Source organism: Benincasa hispida, chromosome 7, assembly GCF_009727055.1.
Source record: "Benincasa hispida cultivar B227 chromosome 7, ASM972705v1, whole genome shotgun sequence".
NCBI lineage: Eukaryota > Viridiplantae > Streptophyta > Magnoliopsida > Cucurbitales > Cucurbitaceae > Benincasa > Benincasa hispida.
Window position 1 is genome coordinate 32,953,808 of NC_052355.1, and position 13,011 is coordinate 32,966,818.

At 36.8% G+C, this 13,011-nt stretch overlaps 1 protein-coding gene and 1 non-coding gene across 6 annotated transcripts; one reads left to right on the plus strand and one right to left on the minus strand.

Moving 5' to 3' along the window:
- Positions 1-435: 435 nt before the first annotated feature.
- On the plus strand, positions 436-6,242 carry LOC120081457 (probable protein phosphatase 2C 38). 5 transcript variants are annotated; one of them, XM_039036340.1, is made up of 6 exons: positions 436-1,060; positions 1,416-1,454; positions 1,651-2,190; positions 4,166-4,548; positions 4,692-4,928; positions 5,736-6,242. In XM_039036340.1, the coding sequence occupies exons 3-6, from the start codon at positions 1,866-1,868 to the stop codon at positions 5,958-5,960; spliced, it is 1,170 nt and encodes a 389-aa protein (XP_038892268.1). In that variant the 5' UTR covers positions 436-1,060; positions 1,416-1,454; positions 1,651-1,865; the 3' UTR covers positions 5,961-6,242. The 5 variants fall into 5 exon arrangements, with proteins under 5 accessions (XP_038892268.1, XP_038892266.1, XP_038892269.1 ...); XM_039036338.1 differs by having other exon boundaries at positions 436-1,454; XM_039036341.1 differs by having other exon boundaries at positions 1,416-2,190.
- A 2,107-nt stretch (positions 6,243-8,349) lies between these two features.
- Positions 8,350-8,456, minus strand: LOC120082319. The gene has a single exon (XR_005483149.1). It is a non-coding gene; the product is annotated as a small nucleolar RNA R71 (small nucleolar RNA).
- Between the last annotated feature and the right edge of the window lie 4,555 nt (positions 8,457-13,011).

Genomic DNA, 13,011 nt, shown 5'->3' on the forward strand with positions numbered 1-13,011 from the left:
TACTCGAACTAGCTCTATTTTCTTTTTCTATTCGTTTTGACATTCTTTTTTTTACTTTTTTTTTACGAAATTACATCCAAAAGTCAAAGGACAGAAAGGCTTACATGAAGCCAAATAAAAGCTGATACAGAAAAGGAGACTGCTTGTGTGAGTCAACCGGCATGTCACAAGCCAAATCCTTCCCATCGTTTATAAAGAATGCAACGTCCTTAAACTTCGAACCAATAGCTATTGCTTCACCTCCCTACAACGAGGAACAAACTTCAAGCCAACAAGTCGTACACATCTAAAATGATCTTGAAAAACTCAATCGAACCGTCGATGAACTTAAAGAATCGAACCATCATTATTAAATATAGGATTCCAAACAGCATCCGTGTTCAGCTCTTAGGAGGACGCACTTTTCATTGGGCATACCCTTCCTTACACTTGACTATGTTCTCCTGGTTTAGTCTCTTTACTCGATTGAATTTTGTTTTTGTTTTTGACATTTTTTTAGTTGCCTTCCCTTTAAACCTACAAAGCGAGAATTCAAAAATGAAAGAAAAAGAGACCAAACCAAATCAGTGGATTTCACGAACACGTCGTTCATGTGCAAACGAACGTCCGTTGAAGACGTGCATCAAAAAGTAAGCAGTTGAAAATGGAAGAAAATATGCGAAACGGAATTTCTGAATATTCGGATGCCAAATGTTGGTGTCAGATCAGTGGCTTTCTGAATGAATCTAGGGTTCATGATTTCACCAGCAAAGAGAACGCAACCGATTCAATTAGGTCAATTCCTCTACGTTTGAATTCGAAGGATTGATTCTCTCTTCACTTTCCCGGAAAATTTACTCTCAGTTTCTCGAGAAAGTGATCTGGAAGAACTTTCCATTTCGTTTTCGTTTTGGGAAGTTCTTCGATTCATATTTTTTTTAGGATTTTTGCTATTTTTCCTTTTTGCCAATTAGGAAAGAAGATGAGCAGAAGTAGCCTACAATGGCGGGTTCGTTAAAGGCCAAAGTCAATGAGTCCAGGCAATAAATTAGAAAACCATAACTGAAGAGTGCCAAATTTAGTAAGTCAAGAAGAGCCTTTCGAAAGCTAGGGCTTTTTTCTGTTTTTTTCCTTCGTTTCTTAAATTGTTCCCAATCCAAGGGATTCTGTTGTTGGAGAGTGATCCATCTGTTTCTTTGGCTCAAAGAAACAGAAAAATAAAATAAAAAAAAAAATAGAAAAGAAAAGGAAGGAACCCTAAGGAGGAGGAGGGCCAATTAAACTTGCAGGAATTCTCTCTTTCCAGATCTACCCGTTTCATTGTTCTGACAGTTTTTTTCTTCTGTCAGAACACCCGAAATTCTTTTTACTCGATTCCCTTTTTTTAATTTCATCATATAATGCCTTTCTCAATTTATAATTGAGCAATTTTGCAGAATAGGGCCTGCAAGATCTCTCGGCAATCTGTGCTCAAGGTTTGTAATAGCAACTTGTTTTCCTTGTTATTGGTGTCATTGTATTCTTTATTGTTTCTAGGTTCAATTTTGTAAAGACGGTGATCACATTTTAATTCTTGAGGCGATTATACTGTTTATATACTGTTGTTCTATATGTTTATATGTATCAGGTTTGAATTTTCTTTTTTATTTACTGTGACCATTGTGTTTGCAGTTCCTACATATAGCCATCAAGAAACCCAATGTTTTCTCATTGAAACATTAATGGTTGCTGCTTTGATCAATGGTTTTCTGACATCTGAAACTTGTTATTTTGATTCATATATTTGTGAACGAAATCAAGCAAACTTCTGGTTTTAATACTATCCTTCTGGCCTGTTTGAAGAATGGTTTTTGATTCTGGATCATTTGGGTGAGAATATGTAAGGGATGGTATCTGAAACTTTGATGAAGATTGTATCACCTTGCTGGAAACCCTTGGTTGAAGGTGAAAATTCCAGCAGAGGTGGGGATGCAAGTGGTCGGGTTGACGGGCTGTTGTGGTACAAGGATTCTGGCCGCCATATTAATGGGGAATTCTCAATGGCAGTTATTCAGGCAAATAATTTGTTGGAAGATCGTAGCCAACTTGAGTCAGGGCCACTGAGCTCATTTGAATCGGGTCCTGTTGGAACGTTTGTTGGAATTTATGATGGCCACGGAGGACCAGAAGCTGCAGAATTCATAAATGATCGTCTTTTCAATAATATGAAGAGTAAGTCTTACATTTACTTATGCTGAATATCTCTGGTATAAGCCTATTGGAAGTAGTTCGTACCTTTTGTGTGCATACCATGTGATTGTCCTCATTAGATCAACTTTTAAATTTGTTGTCTAATACCAAGTCCGTAATGACTTTTGAAAAATGTATTGATGCACTTTGGGGGAGAATCACTAATTAAGTGGTTATTAGATAAATATGAAATTTCATCTCAAAACCGAAGAGGAGTAGCCTTTGTATCTTTTAAAAATTGCGAGGTCTTTCCGTCTTTCTAATGTTGGATCCTCAACATGCCTCTTTAGACTTCAAGTGATGGTCCTCAACACGCTTGGGCTTCACAGGCTAAGATACCATATTAGCTAAACATGAAGTTTTATCTCAAAACCAATTGAGAGTAACCATATATCTTTCAAAGTTTGTGAGGTCTTCCCATCTTTCCAATTGGGATCCTCACTAGTGGTTACTCTAGTAGCACTTGTGTTTCTAGAATTTTCAGAATTTCTTTGGCTTCTATCTAACCATAGATTATGAGAATTTTGAAACATGCTTTTAATTGGTTAATGCACTTTTTGCCCTCGCAAAAGTCATCCTAAATGCGACTAACTATCAACTTTATTCCTTCTTTTTAGACGAGGTTAATGGATCCCAATCCTGAGACATTAGTATTGCTTTATCGTGAATTAATCTATCTCCACCTTTTTGTAATTTCAACTTATCTACACTCCTATCATAATGGAGTTGTTTCTTGTAACTATCACAAATAGGATTTCCTTTTGTATTCTATTTCATCAACCAATCAAATTGTTTTTGTTTTCTATATATACATATATAGTTAGATGATATGGTATTAAATTTGCCTTCAGTCATCAACTTAAGTTTTTTGGTCAATTGGTGATTTAAGATGGTATGAGAGTAGGTTGGTTTAGGAGGTTATGGGTTCAAACCCCTAAAGTGTTATTTCCTCTTGAATTAATATTGATTTCCACTTGTTGGGTGTTCTTCATATTTCAAGCCCACAAGTGAGGAGGAGTGTTAAATGATATAATTAAATTTACCTTCACTCATCAACTTAAGTTTTTGGGTCAAAGGCGATTGTTACATGATATAATTAAATTTACCTTCATCCATCAGCTTAAGCTATTGGGTCAATTGACGATTTAAGATAGTATCAGAGAAGGTGGTCCAGGAAGATCCTATGTTCAAACCCCTGCAATGTTATTTTTCTCCCTAATTAATATTGATTTCTACTTATTTGGCTTTTCTTCATATTTTAAGCCCACAAGTGAGGGAGAGTGTTAGATGATATGATATTAAATTTGGTTTCACCTATCTGCTTAAGCTCTTGGGTCATACATACATATTACTAGACATTGGCCTGCAAGTGGATTCGACACGAATTTGACTGTCTTAGCCGAAGGACTTGAGATTGCCTTAAAATACAAGGAACCATTAAATGGAAATGCATGTTTTCCGTGCTTGAGTCGCACGTGCATGAGAGGAACCATTGCATCCTGTAGAATGTTAGTCTTTTACGTGAAAATGAATGAAATAGAACAAGATGTTTTGTTGACCTCAGCATTTTGGTTGGACAGAAAGTAGGGCCTTCATCAATATGCTGGATTTGCAAATGCTGATTTAGTGGAAATTGACATTTTTCTTCCAATTCCTTATTTGGTTACTTGTCAGAAGTTGTGAAAATCTGCAACGCTGATCTTGAAGAAAGTGCATTATCTTAACTTCAAAAGAATTCGATGTCCTCCTTTCATTGGGTGCATGTGGAAGTATTTTGGGTTGGAAAGTATGTTCATGTACATAAATTTTCTAGATCGTAACTGAAATTTGTCTAATTTGAAGCACAAAGAAAATGTTGGAAGGGAACTTTCCTGGAGTCTGGTTGTGACTTTGTGAGTGCTTATGGTCTCCTACCAATTTTCATTATATAGCTAATTGGAATGTTTACACTTGACAGCTTTTCATGGTGCAGAATTTATTCCAGAAAATCAGGGAGTATCTGCTGAAATTATTAACAAAGCATTCTTGGAGACGGAGGAGGAATTTTTGTCTCTTGTAAAGAAACAATGGCTTGTTAAGCCTCAAATTGCTTCGGTTGGTTCATGCTGTTTGGTAGGCATAATATGTTGTGGATTACTGTATATTGCAAATGCTGGAGATTCTAGAGTGGTGTTGGGAAGATTTGAAAAAACTCATAAAGAGGTTAAAGCCATCCAATTGTCATCTGAGCACAATGCTAGTATCGAATCTGTGAGAGAGGAGCTGCACTCGTTGCACCCCAATGATCCACAGATCGTGGTGCTAAAGCACAAGGTGTGGCGCGTGAAGGGTGTTATACAGGTTTGTTCTCGAGCTCTTTTCTTTGATAGAAAGAGAATACATATATATATATATATTGAAAAAAAAAAGCATTTTCAATGTAGCTGAACAATTGGTTATAAACTTAAAAGTATCACTCTGCTGATGTAGCTGTTCATGTGTAGGTCTCAAGATCCCTTGGTGATGCTTATCTCAAGAAAACAGAGTTCAACCGAGAGCCTCTTTTGCCAAAATTCAGATTACCAGAACCATTCCACAAGCCAATACTTAAAGCCGAGCCTGCTATTGTAGTGCAGAAACTGTACCCAGAGGATCAGTTTCTTATATTTGCTTCAGATGGTCTTTGGGAGTATATAAGCAATCAGGAAGCTGTCGACATCGTCCATAGTTGTCCACGTAATGTATGATTTCTGCTTAACTTCAGTTCTCTTTTTCTTTTGCTCTATCTTTGCTAGGCTCTTCTGTTTGCTTAGAGGTACAGCCAACTTCTGTGGGAAGGATTTCTTGCCATTGGCAAGCTATCGAAGCAATATGTCTAAAAATGGCTGAAGTCTTTGAATGAAGTTTGGTCTGATGCTCAGGGTGACGCCTCCTTTTGAATTTCTTGAAATATGTTTCCTGGTTCCCCCTTTCCTTTTACAATCAAGGAAATTATTTTGACTCTATAATCGGTCTTTCTTGCCTTTTTTGGTTGTCATCTTGTTTTTTTATCTACTTAACTTTCTTGTCTCCTTTTTCTTCAACTTCTCTCCATGAAAAAGTGGGTTTCGAGTTAAAAGGTAGAATATGTCATTCCTTTATGTTGTTATAGAATAGGAATATAATGTCCAAGAAAAAAAAAAGGAACAGAGAGAGAGGGTTGAAGAAGAAAAAAGAATAGAGAGAGGGTTGAAGAAGTAGGATAGTACGCCATTACTTTCTATTTTGTTAAAAATGGTTTAATTACAAATTTAGTTCATGAAGTTGGTTTGTGTCTATTTGAATCTTAAATAGGTCGTGTATGTTCGATTTCTGATTTTAGAAAGTGACTAATAAGTCACTAAACTTTCAATTTTGTGTCCAATAGGCCCTTGAATGTTGAATTTTATGTTTAATGTCTTGTGACTATTTGATATTCTTTAAAATTTACGGACCTACAAGACACAAAATTACAATGGACGAAACATTGTAAAAAAATGACTCATGCCATTTCCATGACCGACTTATAGGGGGTTGCAAGGAAACTCGTTAAAGCTGCACTTCATGGAGCTGCAAAAAAAAGAGAAATGAGATACACAGACTTGAAGAAGATTGATCGTGGGGTAAGAAGGCATTTTCACGACGACATCACTGTTATAGTTTTGTTCCTTGATTCGCATCTGATTAGTCGCAGTCCAAGCTATGGACCTATGCTTTCAATCAGAGGAGGTTCTGGTATCCTCGCTAGATCATAGTTTGTGAAGCCTTAGCACCATCATCTCTTGTGCTTTTTTACATCCACCTACCTCCATTTTTTCTCATTTGTATTGCAAAATTATTGTTTTTTTGTATTCAAAAGAGGAAAGATTTGGAAACCATGACCCTTTTCTTTTCCCATTCCCCTTTTCCTTTTTTCTTTTTCTTTTTCTTCTTTCATTTTGTGTTTCCTTTTTCATGTATATCACTGTTATTCTCTAAGAAGTCTCCTTATTGACATTTTTGTCAATAGTATAAGAGAGAGAGATAATATTTGATCAGGAGTTTTCAATCTCTTAAATTTATGAGATGATAATTAAAAAGGGTTCAACTTTATTCTGGCCACCATTTTCTAAAAATTTAAAATAAAAAAATAAAATAAAATATATTTTGGTAACATTCTTTAATTATTAAAAAAATGATACAAAAAGGGTGCTTTATTATTTTAAATATAATTGGTTTTGAGTTAGATGAGATGTGTTTCATGGGAGACTAAATTTTGCTATAGGAGTCATTTAATGTAAAAAAATCGTAGTGTATTATTTAAAATGAAAATTTTACTCTAGGAGTCATTAATGTAAAAATGTAGTGTATTATTTAAAATGAAAAACCATGTATTGTATGAAGGTAATAATTCAAGTAAACTTGATGTCTGGCCTGGTGAGCAGACTACTAGTTGAAATAAACACCAAGTTATTAAGTTTGGTCTTTATAATTATAAAGAAATAACTCAAATTAAATTTGGTGCTTATTTTATCAAATAAAATTTTAATTTATAAGTTTGGTCTTTTAGATTACTAGTTAGCTATAGACCTTATGTGCATGTGCATGTGTATTTTAATTTTAACTTTTAATTTTTTATTTGTAAAGTTTGAAAAGAATCTTTGGATTAAATATTTCAATTCGTTTTTAGAAAAATGAAATGTATTTTAAAAAAATAGTGTATTATATATGGAATTTGTAATTGACAAAAGAAACTTATATATATGTGTGTGTTTTGAATACAATATATTGAAATTTTCGAGCATCAAAATTTAGTCCACCTACTAATTAACTTAGTTGCGTGTGTTTTGAATACAATATATTGAAATTTTTGTGCATCAAAATTTAGTCGATTGAACTTGAGAAGCACAAAGAAAAAACACGGATTCCAATAAAATATAATATAATAATAAAATAAAATAAATAAAAGAACAAAAGATGAATTTCTCCATTTTCTCCAATCTTTTTGGATTGATCACCAATATGTGTCATCCAAAACCCACCAAATGGGGGCATCTATATTAAAATCTTACTAGGAAAAAACTCAGTGGGAAAAAATCTTAGGGAAGGAAATGAGTACATATTTCATATATCGCATGCGTTCTAGTATTAGAAGCCGTAGCATTCGCGTCGAGAGATGGATTGCTTGTATGTGTGTTGCATGATCACATAACATGAACACATCCTAGGAAGTGTTAGCCGAACCCCTTCTCAACCCGTTCACTGCATACTCATCGCATCTTTCGTATTATAACCTCTTTTCGTAACTCCGCCGCATTTGTTTATTTTATTTCTGCAAACAACAACACCAAACAACTATTTGATTTACCAGTTACCGCAAAGACTTCCTGAAAATTACCACCGCATACCGTTTTCCCAAATCCCTGAGTTCGACCCTAAACTTACCAGGAAACTCAATAGGGTTTATACTTGGATTCCAGTGAGAAAACTTGCTCAACGCAATTCTATCACCGCATCTCATTCCAAATTTTCACCTCATAAAATAACGCATCAAATTTTTAGCACCGTTGCTAGGGACTTCGACAAATCAATATGCTAACGATAATTTTTCTGATTTCTTTGCAGCTCTCAATCTCTGGCGAATTATGACCCGGAGATTGAGAGGACATTTCAACGAATACTAAGAAACAATCGCCAACAACAAGAGAGAACCCCAAGAATGGCGGAACAACTAGAAGAAAGGGCCGCAAACGCGAACAATATAATGGCCAACTCCATCCTTTTGGCGAATGACCACAATAGGCCCATTCGGGACTATGCGTCGCCCAACCTCTACGATTTCTCTCCAGGAATCATGAGGCCAGCGTTAAATGGATCGAGGTTTGAAATGAAACTAGTAATGTTACAGATGATCCAGGCTGCTGGGTAGTTTGGAAGGAGGCGTGGCGAAGACCCGCACGCCCACCTCCGAAGCTTCATAGAAATCTGCAACACTTTTGTGTTCCCAAATATCTCTACCGAAGAAGTTCGACTAACTCTGTTTCCATTTTCTTTGTGTGATCAGGCAAGAAAATGGGCATATTCTCTCGAACCAGGAGAGATAACTTCGTGGAACAAATGGTGGAAAAGTTTATGAAGAAGTATTTCCCACCAACCGAGAATGCCAGGAGAAGGAAATTAATAACAAATTTTGAACAAGAAAATGACGAATCGCTCAGTGATGCCTGGGCGAGGTTCAAGAGGCTGGTAAGAGACTGTCCACATAACGGCTTGTCAGACTACTTGCAAATGGAGATTTTTTACCAAGGACTGAACCCTGTTTCGCAGATCGCTGCCAATGCGGCAGCCGTTGGTGGTCTGCTAGACAAAACAGTAGTGAGGAGGCCAAAATATATCTTGAATCACATTTCAAAAATCACGAGATTGGTTGAGAAGCGATAAAAGATTAAGGATTAAAAGATAGTGACGCCAACAACGGGGACATCGCATCCTTTCAAATCAAATGACTGCAATTGATGAGTTTGATACAAGGCATCGCAATTAACAGTACGGGAGCGAAGAAAGGACAAGTCAACGCAATTGCTCAAACGACCGCAAGTTGTGTCATCTGTGGAGATACTCATTCGATGGAAGAATGTCCAGCAACCCGCAGTCAGTATGCTTCATAAAGAATAATTCTTATTCCGATACATACAACCCGGTGGAGAAACAACCCAAATTTTGCGTGAAAAAATCAACAACAAACTTCCAACAGTGGCGCAAAAAGAAGGGCACCCCTATTTTTCCCGCAAAACAACGGTCCAACGCAAACTAAGCTAAAGCTCGCAAACACGCAATCTCATCCTTAGAGAGCTTGTCGAAGCAGTACATTGAGAAAAACGAATCAGTGCTTTAGAATCAAAGCAACATCCATCCGCAATCTCGAAATTCAGCAGGGACAAATTGCAGACGAGCTAAAAAATAGACCACAAGGAGCGTTGCCCGAGCTCAACTGAGCTTCCTCGCAATGTTGGGGGTACCGAGAAGGAACAATGCTTAACAATCTCCTTGCTAAGTGAAAAAATGACTGCGGAAGTAGGGGAAGAATCCATTGTAACCAATTTGAATACGGTGACAACCGAGGACCCGTTGACTTATAATTCAAAAGAGCCCGAGCAAATGAAACCAGGAGTTGCGTCCATCTTAAACCTCCAGAACATGAGAGAGAAGAAGTCCAGCTACCACCAGCTTCGCAAAGATTTGAAAAGAAAAACAAAATGATGAAGACAAGATCATAACAGTGGCAATAACGCAAATGCTATGATCCCACAAAAATGTGCGAGCTAGGAATCTTCATGATACCATGCTCCATTGGAGGGGTCTACAGTGGTCAAACACTATGTGATCTTGGGCGAGTATAAACATAATACCGCTATCATATCTTCAAACGATTGAGTATTGGCACACTCATGCCCACGACAGAGACTCTCCTGCTTGCGGACAGATCCCGAATACATCCTGAAGGAGAGTTGAAAAATGCCGCAATCTCAATTGATAAATTCATCTTATCTGCAGACTTCCTCATTTTGGATTATAAAGCGGACAAAGATGCGTCCATCATATTGGGACGACCATTTCCTTTCGACCGGTCGCGCGCTCAAATTGATGTGCGCAAGGGGAGATTGTGATGAATAATAACGGGAAAAAGCTCGGATTAAGGCAGTCAAGATTCCAGAGGACAAAGAAAAGAAGAAAAAGCCGCCGTGGACGTGAAAAGCCCAGCTTGGAATAAGTGGTCCCTGAGTTAATATATGACTCAACCTCATCAGGGACGTAATCCTTTTGAATATCTTTTTTTCTGCATCAATACTTCATGAACTTTCATCACTTTGTTGTTATCATTTATATTTCTGCATTACTTCTTTATCTAAAAAAAAAAAAAAAACAATTGCGGTGAAGCGATTTTGTTAACTTGTTTTTTTTTAATATTTGACCCTCTCGATGTTTTTCTTGCAAACGATCGAGGCGAACAATTGCGGAGGCACTACACAAAGATGCAACTACTTTATTCCGTCTCCACGACTCAAGAGAAGAAGATCGCCGCAAAGTAGGATGCGTCAACAAACAATGCGGGCGATAGCGCAAATTTAGGGATATATTCTTCCTTGACTTTATTCCAAATTTTGCACTATCGCATCGCATTTTAATGTTGATAGTTTTATCACCACATCCTCTTTGACTACCACAATTATTTAATATTGATAAATTTAGTAAGCCACCGCATGCTTTCTCTTTGCCAATTATGATTTCAATGATGAAACACATGCTTCTATTTTTTTGTATACACTAGAGTCAACTTAATCTTAGAAAAGTCACCTCATGAAATATTTCTAGAGGTTAGTGGTCTGCTAGCTTTCTTTCAAACTGACCCTTTACCAAACTTCCTAAGAACATCGCATGACTTCTTTTAATCTCTTGGCAATGGGGACATTGCCACATTTTAAATTTAGGAGTGAGGTATTAATTTTTGACCTTGCTATTTTTAGCTTTATGGAAAAAAATAAAAATAATAAAAAAAGGAAAATTTTGAGAATAACAACTCCACTGTCAACGTAATGAGGAAATCTATGTTGATAAGAGTTAAGTTGTGAAAGGAACTTGCCCATAGTTGGATGTTCGCATGACACACGTGGAGGCAAGCCAAAACGAAAGTAAGTCGCCAGGATCAACGCATAAATAAATGACCGCAATTCTGCTGCTGAATAGGTATGAGTTTAGTCTGAGAAAAAGCGTCTTGCTCGTAGTTAAATGTCCATATGACACACGTGAGGGCAAGCCAAAACGAAGGCGAGGCACTTGGATTAGCGCAAGATCAGAGAAAAAATAACTTGTAAAACCCGAACCCTAATTACTTTAAGTAAGAGTAAGTAATGTGATGTCTTCTAATGAGTTAAATGAAGCCATGTTTTGGGGGGATAGAGAATGGAAGCAAGAAGAAATAAGATCTTGTGTAGCTAAGTGTAAACCCCGAATTCTAAATTTCCTAGACAAGTATGTTTAGCCAAAGAAATGATACATTAACTATCTAATAAGTGAAAATCTATGTTCTTTATAAGAGTTGTAGAGAAAGGAAAATAAAAATATATTAAATAAGGAAGCCCATTTATTGGCTTGGGCTGGAGGCACTAAATATGAGGTGACGCGGCGGTTAATCCTTGAACTCGGGAGGCGGCAGGAAGATTAAAGGCAGAGGAACTTCGAAAGTTTGGTTTCGACAATCTACATGAGAAAATTTAGTGAATCGGTGCCATTTGAAAGCTGGGAGAATCTAATTTTCGAGGTTGCTTGCCGGAGAAAGATTGCAGGAGAAGAAGAATAAAAGTGAGGAATTTGTAGAGGAGGCAGAATCTCGGATTAATCAGAGCCCGAGGTGAAGATTGGAAGCTTTAGGCCAAACCATAAGGAATTTTTGGCTGAAATTTTAAGGTAATAAAGTTAACTCAATTATAAACATGTTGTAGAATAAAGTTTCTTCAAAAGAGGTCTGGATTTTGAGTTATGAATTTTTGAAATTGTAACAGAGAATTTGTGCATAAGCAGACAGCTGCTTGGGAAGAACAAGCAAACAACTCACCGTGGAGAGTTATAGCGAGATATGGAGAATGAGGATCTCGCTAATGAAGGAAATCTCGCTAATTTTGTGCTGAGGATCTCGCTCAAGAAGGAAATCTCGCTAGAAATTGGGCTGAATCTCGCTGGTAAGGTGAGTATCGCTAGGATGAAAGTTTGCTAGGAAAAACTTGATCTTTTTCATGAGAATCTCGCTCATGAGGAAGAATTTACTCATGATGAGTATCTCGCTAGTAATGCTATCTTTGTTGATGAAGGTTCCATTAGTAAATGAACTATTTGAGGTATTTTGCTAAGAATTCTGAGTAGTTTAACCGAGAATTATGTCCTTTCAGGCCAAGAAGAGCTAGGAGAGGCGTATAACCCATTAAAAGGCCAACGAGCTGTGAGTGACTATGTGATAATTTAATGCTTTAATGATTTAGAAACCATGATTTCTTTGAAGTTATTCCTCATACTAAGTGTTTATATGAAGTGCCAAGCAACATATGTTTGAAGCTATTTCATATGCTAAGTAAAACATGTTTTCCGTGGAATTGACATGATTTAAATATGTTATCTTGTCCAAATACTTTCAGTATGTTTTAGTAACTCCATTTTCATGATGTTTACTAATGTATGTTTTCCATGTCTAACGCATGCTAGTGGTTTTTACAAGCTAGTTCAATATATTTTAAGCCAACTTATTTCACAAAGTATGAAGCATGCGTTAGGGTTAAAGCTAAGGTTGAATGAAGTTTGATGTACTATGTTTTAAAAACCTAAGGTTGTCAAAGTACATGTGTTGGGATTCCTAAACATAATGAAAAGGGATACTGAAGGTAGAGAAAGTATCCTAAAGAGTTTTCTATACTATATTTGAGAGCTATTCCTTTAATATTCTTCGAGAACTTGATAGCTTAAGTGAGCCAGATACTGAAGGTAAGGAAGGTATCTGAATAAATGTACCTAAGGTGTTGACGGTACATAGAAAACTCCATGTGCATATAGGTAGTTCTAAATGAGAGGCTGAAGTATGGGTTTTCTAGGCCATGAACCAACAAAGAGAGGTCGAAGTATGGGTCTCTTTGCCGATAACATAAATGTACCTAAGGTATTGACAGTACATAGAAACTCCATGTGCACGTAGGTAGTTATTAATGAGAGGCCGAAGTATAAGTCTCCTAGGCCATATACCAGCAAAGGGAGGCCGAAGTATGGGTCTCCTAGGCTATATAC